The 21,063-nt window shown below is 41.4% G+C and overlaps 2 protein-coding genes across 2 annotated transcripts in view; both read right to left on the bottom strand.

Annotated features, from left to right (window-relative positions):
- eif3i (eukaryotic translation initiation factor 3, subunit I) overlaps positions 1 to 21,063 on the bottom strand; it is a 342,432-nt gene that overhangs the window by 211,005 nt on the left and 110,364 nt on the right. The window lies entirely within an intron of this gene.
- On the bottom strand, positions 8,773 to 20,471 carry fam167b (family with sequence similarity 167 member B). Its single transcript, XM_028819220.2, has 2 exons — positions 19,514 to 20,471; positions 8,773 to 9,417 (listed from the first exon to the last, which is right to left on the bottom strand). The coding sequence occupies exons 1-2, from the start codon at positions 19,823 to 19,825 to the stop codon at positions 9,154 to 9,156; spliced, it is 576 nt and encodes a 191-aa protein (XP_028675053.1). The 5' UTR covers positions 19,826 to 20,471; the 3' UTR covers positions 8,773 to 9,153.

Here is a 21,063-nt window from a genome sequence, read left to right as displayed (position 1 = left end):
CTTTCTTTCTTTCTTTCTTTCTTTCTTTCTTTCTTTCTTTCTTTCTTTCTTTCTTATTAAAAAAAATCTTATTTAGCCTTAATGGCAAAAAATATGCTGCTTTCCAAATATTACCTCTCTTCCTGTTATTTTTTACACCTTTAAACACAAAAGAATATGCTAAAAGAAACATGGATGAGCGTTTTATTAGCACATTAATCCAGTATGCTGTTATTCTTATTTGTGATTAGATATCAAAATTAAAATAAAAAGAGGAATGACGTGGTTTTGCATTATACCATGTTGTGATGTCTCTTAGTCTTTCTGAAGACGGATTGCTGCCAGTATTCACAGCACATAAAACAACTGCTGCTGTGGACTTCGGTAGCAAATCATCACAAAGCATCACAAATCCAAAAGACAGGGTTCAAAACCTTTATTGATTGACGATTATGGAGGGTCAGAATGTTCCATCCCTTGTTCACATTGGGTTTTTCCTCCGTACTCTGGTCTTCCACTCACTATCCAAAGACGGGTGTTATACAGTTACTGGTGACTCTAAACTCTATGTCCTCAAGCAGCTTCTTTAACTTGAGACTAAAGAGTTTTAATACACTAAGGCTGTCGAAGTAGGACATGGCACTTGGTTGCACTCCCTTGCATTTATTAAACTCTATGTCCTCAAGCAGCTTCTTTAACTTGAGACTAAAGAGGTTTAACTCACTGAGGCTGTCGAAGTAGGACATGGCACTTGGTTGCACTCCCTTGCATAGCTTCAAGTGCCACTAGTATCTTTTTTTGCAGCGTGGTGATCACAAGTACTCACAGCACTTCAGATGTGGTCTCAATTGTGCAGTATATAATTTAAGCATAATGTTTCTTGAGACTACAGAAACAAATATATGAACACAATCAATGGTCCATCCACTCACTGCCAAACATGTGTCCTTCAGTACAAGGTTGTGAGGGCCAAACCATTTTTTGGCAGTGTTGTGTTACAGCCAGGGTTTATTCTCTGGTGTGTGTTCATTTTCATTGTTAATTTTGATATGCGGTGGTGGGCTGGTGCCCTGCCCAGGGTTTGTTTCCTGCCTTGCGCCGTGTGTTGGCTGGGATTGGCTCCAGCAGACCCCCGTGACCCTGTAGTTAGGATATAGTGGGTTGGATAATGGATGGATGGATGGATTTTGTTATGCTTATTTATTTAGTATTTGTGTCATGTATCTTTAAATGCTCATCCATTCCTTGTGTTTTTCGGGTAGAACCACAGGAGGTAGGACCACTCTGCTGCTGGGCCCTCACGCTTTCTTTATATTGAGGTGAGAGAGAGGGTCTCAGCCGAGTTCATTGCCTTAATTCAGAGATTATTGATTAATTATGGATTTATAAAGATTTTTCTAGGACTTGTCTCATTAAGCCAGAGGGTTTTATGGTTCTTCTCTCACATAAGTGTCATGGTATGTATGAATCTTGCTCATAAATTTAGATTCTTATATTTTTTTGTACTTTGTCTTAGTCTTTCTGAAGATGGGTTGCCACCAGTCTCTACATCAGTTGCATCATTAAACCAAAGACAGGGTTCAAAACTTGGATTGATTGATGATTCTGAGTTTGAATGTTCACTCCCTTGTTCACGCTGCGATTTTCCTCCATACTCTGATTTTCCAGCCACCACCCAAAGACAGGTGCTGTACATTAAGTAGTGACTCTAAACCGACCCTAGACTCTTATCGCTGAAACTAGTGCCTGTTCCAGGGTTGGCATGTGCTTGGTTCTGCCAGGACTGGCTCCAGGTATTTGAGACCCTGAACTGAAAAATACAGTGCAATCTGTTCTGTCTGAGACAAAGACACACTTTTCCTTGATTTACCCAAATACTCCAAAATTACAAATCAAACAATAAAGATGTGATTAAATAGCACATTGCAGACTTTCATTTAAGGGGATTTGCATATATTTCTGTCACACCATGCAGAAATGACAACACTTTGTATATATGATCTCCCATTTCAGGGCACCATAATATTTAGAACAATTGGTATCATGGGTGTTTGTGATTGCTCAGATATGTTTCATTGCTTCATCAGTGTAGCCATAAGATACCTGGGCTTGCTTCTACCCTTTAGAGTCTGTAGTTGCCATTGTTCAACATGAGGACAAGAGCTGTGCCAATGAAAGTCAAAGAAGCCATTATGAGGCTGAAAAACAACAATAAAACCATTACAGCCATTGAGAAAACGTTAGAATTACCTAAACCAACCGTGCAGAATATCATTAAGAAGAAAGAACAATTACTGGTGAGCTCTGTAATCACAAAGGGACTGGTAGGCCAAGGAAGACATCCACTGCTGATAACAGGAGAATCATGGTAAAGAAAAGGCCCCAAACTCTCTTCCAACTGAAGAGAAACAGTCCTCAGGAGGCAGATGTGTATGTGTCAGAGACGACTATCCAAAGAAGACTTCGTGAGCAGACATACAGAGGCCACAGGGCAAGATGCAAACCACTAGTTAGCCACAAAAACAGGATGGCCAGATTACAGTTTGTGAAAATGTATTTTAAAGAGCCTGCAGAATTCTGGAAAAAGGTATTGTGGGCAGACAAGACAAAGATGAACCTGCATCAGAGTGATGACAACAGCAAAGTGTGGAGACAAAAAGGAACTGCCCAACATCCAAAGCATACCATCTACTCTATTAAACATGGCAGTGGGGATATTATGGCTTGGGCAAGTATGGCTGACACATCTACTGGCACACTTATCTTCATTGATGATGTAACAGCTGACAGCAATGGCGCAGTGAATTCTGAGATGTGTAGAAACATTGTTTCTGCTCAAGTTCCAGGAAATGCCTTCAAACTCATTGGACAACGCATCATCTTACAAGATAATGATCTCAAATTTACAGCTAAGGCAACATAGGAGTTTTTCAGAGCTAAAAAGTGGAAAATTCTTGAATGGCCAAGCCAGTCACCTGATTTAAATGTAATTGAAGAGAAAACTGAAGGAGACAAGTCTCCAAAACAAGCAGGAGTTGCATTTGAGACTTGGAAAAGCATCACCAGAGAAGATACTCAGAACCTGGTGATGTTTAAGATTCGCAGACTTCAAGTACTCATTGTAATGGAAGGGATATACAACAAAGTACTAAATACGACTGCTTTAATATACTGACCAGTGCTGTGTCCTGAACATTATGAAGCCCTAAAATGGGGGGACCATGCAGAAAAAGTGTTGTCAATTCTACATAGTGGGATGGAAATGTATGCACATACCCTTAAATGAAAGTCTGCAATGTGCACTTTATTCGTATCTGAATTGTTTGATTCATAATTACAAACTTTGGAGCAGAGGGGTGTCATACACGTGCGTTTAGGAGGCAGCCAACAGGTCCAGTGATAAGTGAAAGATAATGAGACAAAGGGGTTGTATTGGGTATTAACACCTCTCTCCTTTTTTCACCAGAATTGACAAAGAAAAAACAATAAGCAAACTCACTCACTGACTCTCCTGGACTCCTAAAATGGCTCCTCTTCCGATTCATCATTTCCACCTTCAATTCCCAAGAACAATGTTACTTTCCGGGAGCTCCTTGATGACACCACTTCCGGTCCTATCTGATGGCATCACTTTCAGTCACATTCTGATGACATCACTCCCGGCTGCCTCATGATGACGTCATTTCCGGTCACACAGTTATGACGTTATTTCCACCACTACTTTCATCCAGTTGCCATTTTGTATAAATACCACCTTCAACTATCATGTGTCATCAATTGTTATGCTTTTGATCAACATTTCTTGCAACTTTTTGTTTGAAGATTGCTGGACATTATACGGGGACAATTCCCCAACTTTTCTTATTTTTGTCTCGTATGAGAATTACTTTCATACAAGGGGTAAATCATGGAAAATGTGTCTTTGTCCAGAACATTATGGAGGTCACCGTACATGTAAGGTGTGTGCTTCGACACTACAATTCTGTTGGACAAAACATAACGCTGACAATGTTTTGCGGCTGAGATGGATGGAATGCTATCTAACACAAAGCACAGGCTTCATTTTGACATGATCTGTTTAGCTGACCCCAGTGCAGGGCCAAAACTAGTGTGGTTTCATAATCCTAGAAACTGAAGGCGATAGTCTTGAGGGATGTGAGGACCTGGAGTTCCTAGGAGGTTAGGATGAGCTACTCTTTAATTTCCCTTCCTGGTAGAGACACCCCTTTTCTTCTCTGTGGTTCCCTCATATTTTCATGAGGTTATGTGCCCTGCCCCAGAGCTTAGATGCAGTACAAAAGTAAGTCAATGTGCTCACAGACCTATTCAAACAGGGTTAGTTTTACACCAGGAGGTACCCAAGGCTGATTACCACTCCCATAGAATTGTTCCTCAGTTTGTTTTTCTTTAAGTTATTTTATTGAGAGGAGAAGGGGTCCATAAAGAGCTTTGTTTTGACTTAGGTGGTCTTGTAAGAAAGTAGTTTGAGAAGCACTGATTTAGCATACCAGTTCTTTTCTCCAGGAGTTAATAAGAAGAGCCCAGTATGTACAGCACTTAATAGGCCAGGTGATGTTTGGGTAATTCCACCAAAATGTGTGAAAAACAGAATGGGACTGTGTATTGCTATAGCAAAGCTCTATATACTGTAATTATTTTTCACCTCCAGGGAGATGCTGCCACTTCTATACCTCCTGAAATAATTACCCTCATGACTTACTGTCTTCCAGTGATAGTTCTTTCATTATATAGGAATCACAATATGGGTCATTCCAGTCAAACTTCCTTTTCAAGCGCCAGCCCCTCCTCAGTGGCAGCCCCTCTTGTATACAATTCCAGATTGGACCTGATGCCCTGCTACATCCTCTATGGCCCATCACATTGCAAGCCTAACAATGTCTAGCCTGCTGATAAACATGCAGTACACTAATAAAATGTGCTCTAAAGAACAAGGAAAAAAAGGTGATGGGCACCTCTAGTGAAGGCATTCAAAGGATCAATAGTAGGTGTCACACTGTTTTTCCAGCAGAATAGACAAGATTAGAAATTGTGCAGTTGGCAGAATGATTTTGTCAGGGAAAAGAAAAGCATAATGAGTTCTGTCCTCTTCATCAGCATGACACTAGCACTGGAGAGTCAGCCGCCTGTCGTGTCTGGATGCCTTAGCCTTACATGCATGTTTACGAAGCTCATTGTAATTGCATTCAGATTCCAGAAAAGTATCATGAGGGCAGATCTGTTTAGACAGGTGAACTAATCGGCTTTGTACCAGGAGGATATTAGCTGACTAAGGATGTCATCCAGCAATAAGTTTCTATGTTAAGTACATTTGGCCCGCATCTGCAGGCATGGGCCTGTAAGATAACTCAGTGACTTCACTTAAACATGGATGAATACATTGACTGCTTTTATGAGAAATCTGCTCTTGCCTGCATTATATTAGTAATTTGTGAAGTTTACAATTGCATTTACCTGTGAGCTTATACTTATATCACTTATGATTCATAACTTTAAAATGGCACTGACATTATATAGGGATTCTGTTTGGCTGTTTTCATATTAACTGTTCCACTTGCTGCCCTACTGCCTAAGGTTCTGGTCATTCCATACTACCAAAGATGATTACCCACGTGGAGATGCAGATGTAATGCTGTGGTCAATTCTGAAGCTGGAAGTGCTAATGGCTTAGCTTTTGATATACTCTTTTCTTTTCTTAACATAGAAGGTCAGTTGTAAGTCTTTAAAGGTTTAAATGTTCCACATAAGAACATAAGAAATCTGATAAACGAGGAGAGCCCATTCAGTCCATCAAGCTTCTTTAGCTAATATCTAAGTTTCTCCCAATATCTCATCCAGACACTTTTTAAAAGGTTTCTCCTTCCACTTACATGACTTGGTAATTTCAAATTCCCACAGCGTTTTCCATGAAAAAGGACTTCTTGGCTTTAGTCTTCAGTCTCAAGTATGTAATTTGTGATTTAGCTGAAGGAATTCTATGGGATCCGCTTTATTGACACCTTGGGAATTTGAGCACCTGAATTAAGTCCTCATGCAGCCTCTTTAACTTGAGACTAAGGAGGTTTAATACCCTGAAGCTGTTGGAGTAGGACACACTTTTAGTCCTGGGATGCATTTGGTTCCACTCCCTTGCACGGCTTCTTGCGGCACTATGTCTTTTTTGAAGTGTGGTGACCAGAACAACTCACAGCTCTTCAGATGCAGTCTCAGTAGTACACTATATAGTTTAAGCATAACATCCCTCAGACCACACACTATCAACAGTCCATTAACTCACTCTCAAACTTGTGTCCTTCAGTACACGGTTGTGAGGACCAAAACATATTTTGACAATGTTGTGCTACAGCCAGGGTTTATTCCCTGGCATGTGTTCATTTTCATTATTAATGTTGTTATGTTTGTTTTTTTAGTATTTGTGTTACACATCTTTGAATGCTCCTCCATTCCTTGCATTTTGTGGATGGAACCTCAGGAGGCAGGGCCACCCTGACGTCACTGCTGATGGGCCATCGCTCTTTTTTTATTTTGAGGTCAGAGAGAGGGTCTCAGCTGTGATTCACTAAGTTCATTCACAGCTTTTTTGTTAGTGTTGCTTTCTTTTGTTTCTTCTGGATCCTTGATATTTTGCCCTTTTTTGAGATTATAGTTCCTGGATTACATTTTGTGATTTATTCGTTTTAGATTGTCGTTTTAAGCAGATACTGTTTGCCCTTATTTTGCCTTGGCTTCTTGCTGTGCTTTTTCAGTTTTACTTAAATAAATTGCTGATTTATAAAGATTTTTGTGGGAATTGTCTTATCAAGCCAGAGGTGTTATGGTTCTTCTCTCATGTCTTGCCCATAAATTTAGCATCTTGTATTTTTTGTACTTTATCCTTTTGTTAATTGCTTTCTGTTATTTTACTGACTTTTCCACCAGATGTCTTTTATTTTGGTGGTGGAGTATGGGCAGTGCTGGTCAATCCATTAGGCAACATAGGCGGTCATCTAGGGCATCATCACCTGAGGGGTACCAATTATGAAAGTTAAGGGGAGCATAATCCAGACACTAAGGGTTGCTCCAGACAGTGAGGGGGACTGAAACCAAGGGTCCTTGAAGTATAATAACACTGAATGCTCAGAATGGAAACAGAGGGGCGCCACCTATGTAATTCAATCACTGTGTGTTCCAAGACTTTGCCCCAAGGTCCATGCTATGTACACTGAGGAGCACTGTTTTAGTAACTCAAGGGGTACATACTCTGGACACCGAGGGCCCCTTGCAGCCACCTTGGGCTCCTTATGGGCTTCTAGTGGCACCAATTGTGGGCCCTAATTGGACAACAGATTCCAAGTACTGTAATTAGTCATCTTGAGTGCACCAGGCACTATAAAAAGGCTGATCAGTCTCTCCAAGGGTGGGCTGGCATTTGTTTCATTTAGTGTCCTTATCCCTACAGCTCTGTGAGCTTGTGGCTGTTGGTTCATTGAGTTTAGATCTTGTTAGGTTCTTTCATGTTAGCTCTGTTTTTTTTTGTTTTTGCTTAGAGAATAATATTTGTCTTTTGAATTTAGCTGGCAAAGAACTCATTTTGAGGTTTGCATTCTGAATCATAGTTTTTGAATTTCACTTTTCATCAAATTTTCTTTAGTGAGAATTATTTTTGTGCAGCCAGGATTTTTGATGGTTTTCCTTCTCCTTATAACAATAATCATAACTGTAAGGCATTTTTGAACTTTTAAAATCAGCTCCCGTTTTTTTGGTCTGTGTAGGCCACAGCCTGCCAATAGAAGTTAGGAGCTGGCTGCCTAGAGTAAGGCCACTTCTCGAAAGGCCAGAGAAAGTCCTGGCCTGCTTTTGAGGATCATTCAGGAGGCCTTACACTCTGTTCATCTTTCTGTGACTTTGTTACACAACAGGCAGCATCTGGCACAAAGCAGGGATGGGATGCCGGTCCATTGCAGTAGCCACTTACTCATACTGGGTCACAGTATGTGTGATGAGGGAAGCATACCCAAAGAGAAACCGGGAGAACATACACATAGATATGGCCGCGGTCAACATTTCAAACAAACCTGGCAGCTTCAAGGCCGCAGCACTAAATACTGTGCCATTGTGTACAAGAACAATCCCTCTATCTAATTCAATTCAAGATGGCTGGAAGTCACTCTGATTATAGTAGCTTTGATGGGGTGCCAATTCATTGCAGGGCATAGATTCACAGTTTCTAGTTAATCCCAATAAAAATCTTTTGTACTTTTTTAAAGTTTTAAAAGCATTACTGTTGATAATTAATTCACTTTTTTGCTGTTTAGGCCTTGTCATTTAAAATCCCTTAATTACCCATCCAGAAACTATCACCTGATTTGGCACACTCAGGGTCATTTCAAAGTCTTTGCACTTAATCTCATAAAACCAGCAGTGCACATGAAGAAGTAATTGTGGTCAGCGGGGACGCAAATGCCATCGCTAATAATGATTGTCGCCAGGTAAGACTGCACTGTGGTTGTCCAGGATGTGACCAGAAACCCTATTGAGATTTGCAAAGCTGCCGTAAGGCCGGAGCTCACACAAATGTCATGTGCCACAAGGAGGAGGCTGTGCTGAGCTCTTGTCATTATCAGGGCTTTTTCACAGGAGCTCCCGTAGTGTCAACAATTAGCAATTGTGACATTTGTTTTCTCATAATCCCCTTAACAACCATATCATTATTCCATCGCTCCACGCCATGCCATTTAGTGACGTGCTTTCTAATCAGGGTTCACTTAATTTAGAACACTAACAGACCTTGAAAAATAGTGTTTACCGATATTTAATTCAGACCACAATGTAGAAAAGTTGCAACAGTTACATATTTCAATAAAGGTATATTTCTTTTACTTTTTTGTACAGTGCCATTTCATTCATTAATATACAAATATCTCAAAAATCACTGATACAGTACAAATAGGGACTACCTCCTATTTTGGTCATATGAACCCAAACATAAATGGGAAACCACAAGCAGTTAAAAGCTTGAGGGGCTCAGAAGAGCTGAAAGTGGTGCAACTTGCAAGACGTCCATTAGCCTTGACTTCTCATTGTCATAGCGTGCTGGCACTGGGAATACTCGAATAATAAAAATGCTTTGGCAGTCATTCTGACAAACCGTCGTGACCTCCTTGGACATTCCTGGCATCAGCAAAGGGAAAACCTGCGAGAGTTAATGTTCATCTTAGTGACCCCAATGTGTTTGAGGGGGGTAGAGAGGGAAAAGGCAGCCTTGAGAGGGATGTCACACAGCAGATCGGAGTCTTCCTCACATTCCTCCAGTCCATAGGTGGCATCATCCAGCATTTCCTTGTGCCGATGGCAGATCTGCTCCACTTTGAGCCGGTGGATCTCGCTGCGCAGTTTAATCAGCTGCCGAGCAAGCTGGTTGTCCTGTACTTGCATTGCTCTCTGTAACAGAACACAACGATATTTTCATTACTGTCAATTCCCAGATTAATGCTATCCTTCCAGTGCTTATGACATTAAAGATTTAGGATATCATTGGAGTAGCATGGTGGCACGGTGCTTAGTGATTCTACTGGTTGGTCTCTCATGTTTTCTAGAGTCGCTCTGTTTGTCTCCTAAATTCCATCACACAGTAGTCAATAACACTAAGCAGGTAGGTCACTACTTGCATGTCCTACCAACATGCATCCTGTCACCATTCTCTGCTGCCATGATAAACAGTCAGTCAGTCATTTTCCAACCCGCTATATCCTAACACAAGGTCATGGGGGTCTGCTGGAGCCAATCCCAGCCAGCACATGGCACAAGGCAGGAACAAACCCAGGGCAGGGCGTCAACCCACCACAGGGCACACACACACACACACACACACCAAGCACACACTAGGGACAATTCAGGATCGCCAATGCACCTAACCTGCATGTCTTTGGACTGTGAGAGGAAACCCACACAGACACGGGGAGAGCATGCAAACTCCACACCGGGAAGCAAACCCAGATCTCCTTACTGCAAGGCACTGCGCCACTGTGCCGCCCGCCATGATAAACAATCGTATTAAAATACAGAACTGCTGACCCCTGTGGCTTGTGACACCCAGACTCCACAGATGTAGAGATTGAAGCACACCTCTTATTTATTCAGGGGAATGACTCTGAAAGGCAGGTTATAAGTGAGACGGCTGGGAAACGCACTGCATTATTCATATATATGGCATTATATAACTAACAGATGTGAAAGCCACTATATAAATGAAAGACAGATGTTTCAAGTCATGAGTTTTAATTAAAGGCCGCTCACGTGTGTGACTGCGCAACTGAGGATGCAGTACAGAGCTTAATGAGCTGACGTCAGCTGGTTTAAGCAGCTGACTAAAAGAAGTTGATGCCCATGGCTGTGGGCATTGAGACATCACATTATGGTGGCAGTAGTGGGATGGATGGACAGCGCCAGATGACAGAAGTACGCCATTTCTCACCCTGCAGGGATGGAGGATTTTGTTGGTGAAAACAAATGAAGGGACAATGGACTGAACAGTGGTTTTACTCGTATTGTTCATTTCTCCTGTCTTGGTGGTTTTAGGGGTGGGAGAATTTTAGTGATTAGGAGTTTTTATAGTGCAGTGTTCCATGGCTGCGCACCCACGGCTTCCAGATTCATCAAGGGTCAGGCTCATAAATTGTCTCAGCCATGTAAATTTAAAGTTTCTGGGTTGGGGTACGTTATAAGTCATGTCGTGGGATGTTTAACTTAATTGAGTTTTACCAATTTTAGTGCACTTCATCGAGGTATATTCAGAATGAAAAAGCAGCTTGCGCATTTGATCATGTAAGTCAATGACTGAGGATAAAACAGGTTGATGCCCATGGCTGTGAGCATCGGGGCATGACAATAGACCGATATGAAAAAGGCAGTGTAAAACATAGAAAGATGTGAAAGCCACTTATGTAAGCGAAGTAGATAGTTGACCCGTAGGGTTGTATGTGAGCGTGCCCTGCAGTGGCCTGGCATCCTGTCCAGGGCTAATTTCAACCCTGATCCTCATACTACTGGGTTAGACACTGACTCCCTGTTAACTTTTAATAGACAAACTCGGGATCAAGAAAGGATGGATGAATTAGAACAGGAAACCCCTTTGGAAGTAATAACAAAAGTGTTGCTATCTTCTGAAAGCTGCCAAAATTCCTCAGATAAGCGCCGTTTCCCCTAAAAACATATGCTGTTTATAAACAAGAAAGAGGTAAGGTGATAATTCTTAGACAAAATTAAGGAAACAACTAGCAGTCAGATGATGTCGACTTGGCTTTTTTTCATGCAGTGTGTTATATTTGGAAATCAGTGCAGCGGCCTGGCAGTATAGTGATTTAATGCTGCTGCCTCCCAGTTACTGAGCAAATTTTTCAGATCCTAGACGATTTTCACTGAATCCTGCTTTCCTTACACGCCTCAAAGAAGTACAAATTTTGCCACTAATGATTCAGTTTGTCCCGCGTTAATGGGTATGAGTGGATCGTGGGATGGACAGTCTCTGCAATTCTGCATTAGAATGGACAGAAAATATATGAGTGAATAATTTCCAAATTATTCATTTCTGTCCTTCACCTCACTGATAGTAAAGACTAAAACCAGGGTGTGGAATTCCTGCCTGGGGCGTACAATGGTTTAGGCTCACGACACTGGGCTTATTTCAAGTAGTGGGCTATTTTTGGAAATCACCAAATGCCCAAGTAAAACATAAGAATTTCAATTTCACTTCTATTATCAGTAAAGATGTCACTTAAATACATGCCACAGTTTTAAAGGTACAGCATTACAGTTTAACCCATTTGCAGATAATTATGCTTTCTCATAGTTAAAATGAAAAGCTGTTTCTTGAATATTACTACAATTATAATTGACTTGAGCACATGATGTGAAATGCCAAGGAAATCTGGCAGAAATGTTAGGCAAATATAACTCAAAATAGGTACTTGTCACAGAAGCCAGTGAGGGCTACTAAAGTGCAAAGCCTAGACTATAATGCAAATAACAGCAGGCCATAAGAACTGAAACCTTTGAACCAAATGTCTTCATAAACAAGAAGATGATATGACTCTTGCTCTTTTTATCTAATCAATGTGACCTCATCTTTCTTCAGGGGTGGCAGCACCCTCATGCAAACATGCATAGCATTTCTTGTCCAAGAGAGCGCGAGCCAGTCAGATTTGAAGAGACTGTCCATTCCTGTCTGAATATTTTGTCTCCTTCTACAGGCTTGAAAGAACTGAAACACAAAAGAGGATACAGTTTAACCAAAGCAAACACGTGTCACTGCCCTCTGGAAACGCAGGTAATCAGAGTTTGTACAAACAATATGTTACTGAATGACAAACCTTTGGGAAAAAGGATTATAATGCACCGAGTGAATAATATGTTAAAGTATTTATTATGTGCCATTATAAAATACAACCTAAAGAATCATCACGCATGGCACGCCCTGGACATCTGAGACTTCCCATTTCTTCAAAAGATAGAAGTCAGCATTCTTGTCTCTTTTTTTGTTCAAATTTATTGTTTCTGAGATGTGTATAGACATATTTGAATGTTTTATCATGAACAGCTATTGACTATACTGAACACTATGTATACAGTATACATTCATTTGTATTTGTATGGGTGTGTAAATAATATAATATGATATAATATAATATGGGCGGCACGGTGGCACAGTGGGTAGCGCTGCTGCCTCGCAGTTGGGAGACCTGGGGACCTGGGTTTGCTTCCCGGGTCCTCCCTGCGTGGAGTTTGCATGTTCTCCCCGTGTCTGCGTGGGTTTCCTCCGGGCGCTCCAGTTTCCTCCCACAGTCCAAAGACCTGCAGGTTAGGTGGTGCGTGTCTTGTGGTGGGTTGGCACCCTGCCCGGGATTGGTTCCCTGCTTTGCGCCCTATGTTGGCTGGGATTGGCTCCAGCAGACCCCTGTGACCCTGTGTTCGGATTCAGCGGGTTGGAAAATGGATGGATGGATGGATGCATTGCAAATGTTAGAGTGGGAGGACTGGGATCTCGATGGGAATCAAGGGTAATTCCGTACCCAACCTGGAAGCACAGTTATCCCGGCCAGGTTGGTTGCTGCTACCTTTCCCGATCGGGAGGCCATAATAGAAAGACAGAGGTAGGCTGCTTTCCAAGGGGCCATGTATCACCTCTCTACACAGGGTGGCAGCATCCCTTCTGTGGAACTCCCATTTGTAACCCTGCAAGTCATATTGGCAGCTGTAGTCTTGACAGGCAGTCCTTTTGGAGTCCAGGGGGAGCTGCAGGGGAATGCTGTCCCTACGTTTGTGGAGACTTCTGCCTGGCCTGAAAGTGCCCCCGATGTGCAATGCTTTGAGCCCCGGAAGTACTCCCAGGTCTGGTTTAAAAGACGCCATCTCATCTGCACCGGGGAGTCAGTCAGGAGGTGGTGGACGAATATATATACTGTATATCTACTCTCTATACATAAAAAGATTGGTGAAATAATGCAACATTTTCATATTTTCATGAAATGCTCATTTTTCTTCAAAACTGTACGTCATATAATGTACATCTATATATCATTTTTTTCATCTTCAGTAGGAGAATACAACAATGATACTCTCATGTCAATACAATCAATTTAACATGCATGCATGAAACAATATACATTATATGCATCAACTCCACTGAGAAGTGTAGTAGTTCAGTTGTGTGTTAGCAGTCGACAAATAAAGCCTATATAATGACACACGCTTACAAATTGTAAAACTGCACAATCTTGCTTGCAAAATCATGACTGGTGATCATGCAGGAGAAGTCATATTCCTTCCACATATTAAGTTAGATACTGGTGATACTTCAGCAAGTTACCAGTCATTCTTGCATAGATGACAATTTCCAATAGTTTTGGCATTTGCTATAACTATAAATAAATCTCAAAACCAGAGTTTTGACCATGCTGGAATATACCCGTGGACCAATAGCTAGCAAAATGAGCTATCAGGTGGGGGGGAGGATATTTGCCCTCCATAGGCGGCCAGGATGGCACACCACTCTAGCATATATATATTATGGGAACGGGGGCATCCCAACCAGAGAAGAAGAGGATCAATCACCTGGACGGGAGGCCGGAGATGAAAGACAGATGAACTGGCTGGCTGGACAAGAAAATAACTTTGTATCTGGCCAGTATAAATTAATGGACAGACCAGTAATAGTCAGGAATAGGGAGCAGTTTCAGGTGGCAGCGGTCCTCACATGGCAACCCAGTTGGAAATCCTGCAGGGGTGCTTGGGATATGGAGTCTGGAAATGCAACCCTGCTGGGGTTCCTACATGCCAATTGGGGGTGCTGTTCGGGGGAGGACCCCCCCCCCCCTACTTTACCTATGGCCTGGAAATGTTTCCTGGAAGACATAGCATGGCACCAGAAGCACTCCCAGGTCCGGCATAAAAGAGAGCCTGCTTCCTCACAACATTAAGTCAGAGTCAGGAGGCAGTGGACAACACTCAACTGGGGGTAGCGAGGAGGAAGAATTGGGGCATTTATTTGGATTCTTGCTGTGGTGATTATTGGAGGATTGTGAAGAGGTGCTTGTGAAGAATAAAAATACCTTATTTTATTCTAAAAACGTATTACTGTGTCTGTGGTTTGGAGCTCAGTGGCACCCCCTAGTGGTTACCATATATATATATATATATATATATATATATATATATATATATATATATATATATATATATATATTGTGGCAGACGGCTGGGGTTCATGCTCGGCCGGGACGCCCCTTCGCTATATGTTCAGGAGGAGCAGCTATGGACTGTGCAATACCTCCCCCTGGATGCTAGATGGCCGCCCCCCTGGGTTGGAGCGGTGCCTCGGTTTCCCGCAGGGCTCCATGGGAATTGGAATTGGGTGCAGCCCTGTTGGGTCCCATAGGCGCTGCCAGGGGGTGCTGCAGCTGGGACGCCTGAGCCCGTATGGGCTGTATATTCACCTCACCCGGAACTCGACAGTCAACCACCTGGAGCACTTCCAGGTGGACTATAAGATAGATAGATAGATAGATAGATAGATAGATAGATAGATAGATAGATAGATAGATAGATAGATAGATAGATAGATAGATAGATAGATAGATAGATAGATAGATAGATAGATAGATCTTTATTGTCATTGTCACTTTTACAAAGGAACAACGAAATTGAAGGTGCAGTCGACTCAGTGTGAGGAATAAGATTTAAAAAGACAAGAAGAGAGAAAATAATAACAAACCAAATAGTAATAAAAGTACTTTACAAAATATACATAAAATATACATAAAAGGGGCCAGCAGCCACCACTCAATGGCCAGAGTCGGGGGGAGGAGGAGGACAAAGCTTGGAGGAGGAGTGGTGGTGCAGAAGAACAGTGTTTGTTTTTTACTTGTGGGACTGTGTTGTGCCTGTGGGGATCACGGGGAAGATGTGCCCCACAGGTGAAGAAAAATAAAAAGTTCTTGGTTTTACACATGCCTCCAGTGTGAGTCTGTGTTGGGTCAGGAGCCTATATAGCATCTTTTTATACTATATATATATATATATCCATCCATCCATTATCTAACCCGCTATATCCTAGCTACAGGGATCTGCTGGAGCCAATTCCAGCCAGCACAGGGCGCAAGGCAGGAAACAAACCCCGGGCAGGGCGCCATCCCACCGCAGTGAAACACACACACACCAAGCACACACTAGGGACAATTTAGAAACACCAATGCACCTAAGCTGCATGTCTTTGGACTGTGGGAGTAAACCGGAGTACCCGGAGGAAAGCCACGCAGACACGGGGAGAACATGCAAACTCCACGCAGGGAGGACCCGGGAAGCGAACCCGGGTCTCCTAACTGCGCCACCATGCCACCCTATATATATATGTGCATTTTCCAAATAATTTTAGTGAAGTTTGCCTGTTTCACTCATCTGTAACCATGACTAAGTCACTTAACCTCTGCCTGTAATCATTTGTACAAACTGACATTGGAAAGGTGCTAAAATTAAAGCTGGCCATTTGCCACTTCGTAGCAACCATAACCCCTTTATAAGAGACATTGTTTAGAACAGTGCTTTCCAATCTCTCTCTCTATGCTCTGCTCAATGTTATTTGTCATTATTATGAGACAGTAAGAGAGACAAATACACAGGAACGGATGAAAAAACAAAAAATGACAAAAGAGAGTTTGGGACTTAAAACTATGCCAGAAATAATAATCCTAAATTTCTTATGCAAGCAAATCTAACACTACTGCTCTTTTCTAAATGCAGATTAGAAGAAGAAGAAAAAAAATACCAGCTATTTAAACACTGAGATCAGTTATAAGTAAAATAAACCACAGATTGTAAAACATGTTTGGAATTAAAAGCTGAAGCTATGGGGTCTCCTGGACTTAGCAGTGGTCTAGAATTTACTAGAATATGGACATCTGCATGAAAAAGCATGCAAGTCCTCTCAGCATGTTAAATGGAAGTGGATCACACCTTCTCAAAAATAATTCACCATAAAACAGAGACAATTCACCATTTAACAGAGACCGAGATATTATCATATTGAAGGGATGAAATGGAATACTTCATTGTTAGATAAAGGAGATCATTACGGTGCTATTCACGCTGGCCTTACACCATAAGCATGGCAGAAAGTGGCACCTTCCATAATTACAGGAATGACAGAGACAAGCACTTGGACTTGCAAGCTACTGTGTGATACACATACATACATTCATCCACCATTCACCATATTACAAATACAAGTTTAGTATCCACAGGGAACAATGAAGAATTAGTTGTCAGACTTGTCACATTTCTCCAGTTCTAGGTATCCATACCGCATGATGAGGAGTTTGTGCACTGCACTGCAGTCTTGTCCATGTGCCATTTGTGACAAAACTACCTGCTGCTTTTCTACACTGAAATCATTTTATTTAGAATTGCTTGACTTTGCCAGTCCTTGAACCTCTAGCACTTTAAGAGTATGCATTTCTAAGAACTACTGTTTTAGCTGGTGACAGCACCATTTTGAATTCAATGTTAGACACCGTTCTTCATGAAACTGACTTGTTTTCGTCTCTGGAGATTCTTTCAAAGGCATCCAAATAATCAACTTTGTTTTTTGATTACTGAAGCCTCACTGTCTTGCTATGCTTACCTTATTTACAGGCAACAATAGCTGCCTGCCATGTTTTATACATAAGCCCAAGCATGATGGAATGTAATATAACACCATTCACAAACCTGAAGGGGGTCTGAGCCTATCCTGGCAGCGCAGAGTCTAAGGGGAGAAACAACACTGGACAGGCAGCCAGTCCATTACGTAGCCTGCAACACACACACACACAAACAAACAGAGATACAGGGAGAAGATCCAAATGCATATGATCAACCAGGCATGAGATCTGAACCCAAGATGTGGGACCAATGAGGCAGCATCCATTTTAGACGGGTAGCACAGGTAGTAAGCAAGCGTCTATGTGTCTGTGTTCATCCGATTGCTATGTCAATGTCATTCCAACAGAGGGCGCATCACATATATCTGTAGTAATAAAATGCATTGCATTTGTCATTACATTAGATGGTGCATCACAAACATTTGTATATAGTGCAATGCAAATGTTAACACAAGGTCTACATTGATTAATTAGGAAATGTATAGCAGAGCTGGTCCACCTTAATAAAAGGACAAGAGTCTGTATGTCTGTGTATCTGTGTGTCCGTTCAGTTGTTATGTCTCAGTCATTCCAACAGATGGCACATCACTGACATGTGCAGTAATAAAATGAATTCCATTCGCATTCCAACAGATGGTACATCACAAACATTTGTAGCTGCTGCACTACAAACATTAACTTTGAGGCCTGCATTGAACACTTGGGTTTCAACCTGTCTTGGATGTATAGCACACCTTAATAAAAGGACAAGAGTCTGCGTATTTGCGTGTCCATCTGGTTGCTATGTTTCTGTCATTCCAAATGATGGCACATCACAAACAGTTGTAGTAATAAAATGAATTGCAACTGTCATTCCAAGAGATGGTATATCACAAAACTTTGTAGATGGTGTACTGCAAAAGTTAACACCAAGGTCTCTACTGATTGCTTAGACTTAATCCTGTCTCATACAGATAGCACAGCTAGTGTATATATATATATATATATATATATATATATATATATATATATATATATATATATATATATATATATATATATATATACAAGAAAGAGAAAAACAAAGGGATGTATGTGCAATTTACTATTTTTCAGATGATCAGACATGTCTAAAGATTAACTGCTTAGTCCTGAAAAGAAATCTGATGCAAGAGGGTGTGCTGTAGCTTGAAATAAAACCTGCAGACTGCATACATTTGTATTGTTTTTCAATGCGCCTGTCACCACAATACTTCAAGGAAACAAAATGCTGCTGAAAAAAAAAAGAAAGAAAAAAGTTGTCCCTGCCAAGCGGATTAAGTTTACAAGACACGCTGTATATTGTAAAGAGAAGAATTAATATGCAAGTGCCTAGTGAATTAATTAAAAACACAAAAACTCTGCACACACTCAGTAACAAATATTCCACTTGCTTAAGCATAATGCTCCTGGAATTTACATCAAAATCCATCCATCCATTCATTCTGTAATCCACTGATCTGTGGCATGGCAACATTCAGCACAAAGTGGGAGCCAACACTGGACTGTGTGTGGCAACCAAATCAAAATGCTATGATTGATCTATAAAAGAAGGGCACTTGAGACATTCCTCTTTAGCATATAAAATTTAAAAAAATAAACCGGAACAGGACTGAAGCGGCCAGATAGGTGAGGAGAAGAAGAGGCTGGAATTTGGGCTGAAGGATGGATAGCCTTGGGCTACAGAATTCACTGTCTTAATCTTCTTTATTTATTTATCTGGTTTGTACAATGCTATATACTGTATACGCTGCCGTTCTTTATTATATTCTGTAAGTGCCTTGAGCATGGGAAAGGCGCTATATAAATACATGTATTATTGTTTCCTTGATGGAAACAATTTCCCGTGGGTTACAAAATATACTGTTGGCCAAAGTTGTTTCCTGAGTGGTTGAATCACTTCTTTTATGTCTGAGGAAAGTTTTCCGAAAAGTCACTCTAGGGATCGGTGCTCTTTAAAACGGAAGGATCTCCACGTTGGTGGTGTGACTGATCCGAGTCTTCTGGCACTCTTTCACAAACTGCCTTCAGGTGTACAGGTTTGACTGGTGTGGCCAGACGGCTGCTCTGGATGCGACATGTACAGATGTGTGAGCTCATTAAGCATTAATGAAGTTACCTGCACTATATAAAAACGTGCAATACCCACTGGAGTTTAACGCACACATTATATTAAGAATGCGTAAAAATTGATCGGTCTCTTCACATATTTAGATCACCAAGTGTGAAGATCAGTTGCCTCAGGCAGCAGCGCTCTAATCAATAACTTTGGAAGCCTAACTCATTAATATCTCAATAAAGACAGGCAGTAACGTGCACGTACTCACCAGCTCCTTCCGTAACCAGTCCAGCGCATGATCTATGGTTTCGAAGCCGCAGATGTTTCGGATTGTCACCTCCGGATCCTCCAGGGCGCTCCTCCTGATCTGCGCTCCGTCCGCTCTCCCGGGACGCCCGACTTTTCTGTCTCTGGCGACCCATGGCTGGCTCTGCACTTTCGCCTCCCACTCCAGATATGAAGGTCGACGAGTCTGCAGTTTCAGCTTCTCCGTGAGCGCTTTCAAGCTATCGAGGTCCTCGCTGTCCGAATCCTGTTCCCCTCCGAGCTCCTTAAATTCAAGCGCTGCGCTGGCGCTCATCTTGTCGCCCCGGGCTCAGCAGCCTTAAGGGAGCTCCCTGTGCAGAGGTGCTGCCTAATCCACTACTTGTACTTTATGTAATTTGACAGCGACAGAGAAACAGAGACGCCCTGTTGCTCTAAAAAAAGGAGGCGTCGTAGTTTACAACGGCGTGTACACCAGGAAGCCCGTGACTGTCCATATCCACGCGTTTTAGTATCCCTACGTCTATTCCTTCCGTTAAAACGAGACCGAACTGCCAGCTTCATGACTGAGGTGTTGGTTACTTGAGACGAGCTTAGCGAACACGTAAACTCTCATCCTCGCTCTCAAACCTCTAGTAATTCTGTGAAACGTTGAAATAATCAACGAACGTAATATATTGACGTGACTAAACGTTAGAATTTACTGTCTAGGGATTATTGCAGACCGTATGTGACTAGATTCGCCTCCATAACTTTAGAAACTCATAAAACGGTTTTTAATTAAATAAATCATTATATTAAACACAGATCTACGTTAAATAAAAGGAAAACTGATCTACAGAAGAGTAGAAAATGTGATTAAGTACAATGTAACTCATCCATCCAGTCTTTACCGAACGCTTCAGTTTTAGGTTGCGGGCGCTTAAACCAATTCTGAGCAAAAGCGTCAGCACAGACTGCAATATGCTGGACGGAGCTGAGACTAAACGTCAAATTCAAAATTGACTGCGTTCACTGTAGGTATAGTTACGAAAGAACTTTGAACTCTAATTCACTTGCCTCAAAAAGTTGAATATTTAACAGTTTCGATTTCACAATTTAATTTTATCAACTTGGTTTCCCCTGTATGGTTCAGGAGATCTTATTCTGCGCTGAAAAAAAGCATACTCGCTTGATCTACTTGTTAAAATTTTGACACCTATATATCTACTTCATTGAAATAAGTAATTCTAATATAAAACAAATGTGTGACTCTAACCTTCTCATCTGTTGTTATTACCGGAAGATTTTACGAAAAGAGTTGTTAAATCTAATTAATAAAATTAGTGTTTCCTACGGTATTTCCATTTAATCGAATTAGTTTACTAGTATCTAAACCAAATGCGTAAATCTAATATACAAATATCTTAGTGCATTAGCTGATTATAACGTAAAAAAACACAATAACATTAATAAGTACATTTATTTTCTTTTTTTTAGCCTGCCTCCGTGTGCAAGGTGATACTATTAAGCGCACAAAAGCCAACCTGTAGAAGCCAAACACCTGAATAACAA

Source organism: Erpetoichthys calabaricus, chromosome 14 (genome assembly GCF_900747795.2).
Source record: "Erpetoichthys calabaricus chromosome 14, fErpCal1.3, whole genome shotgun sequence".
Classification (NCBI taxonomy): Eukaryota; Metazoa; Chordata; class Cladistia; order Polypteriformes; family Polypteridae; genus Erpetoichthys; species Erpetoichthys calabaricus.
Note: the sequence above shows the minus strand (reverse complement) of the source record. Positions and strands in the feature narration are given on the sequence as shown.

Excerpts from the sequence above, each read along its gene's own strand:
- fam167b (XM_028819220.2), bottom strand. The coding sequence starts at position 19,825 with ATGAGCGCCAGCGCAGCGCTTGAATTTAAGGAGCTCGGAGGGGAACAG. Across the intron at positions 9,418-19,513 it reads ACTGGTTACGGAAGGAGCTG|AGAGCAATGCAAGTACAGGA; the intron begins GTGAGTACGTGC and ends GTTCTGTTACAG.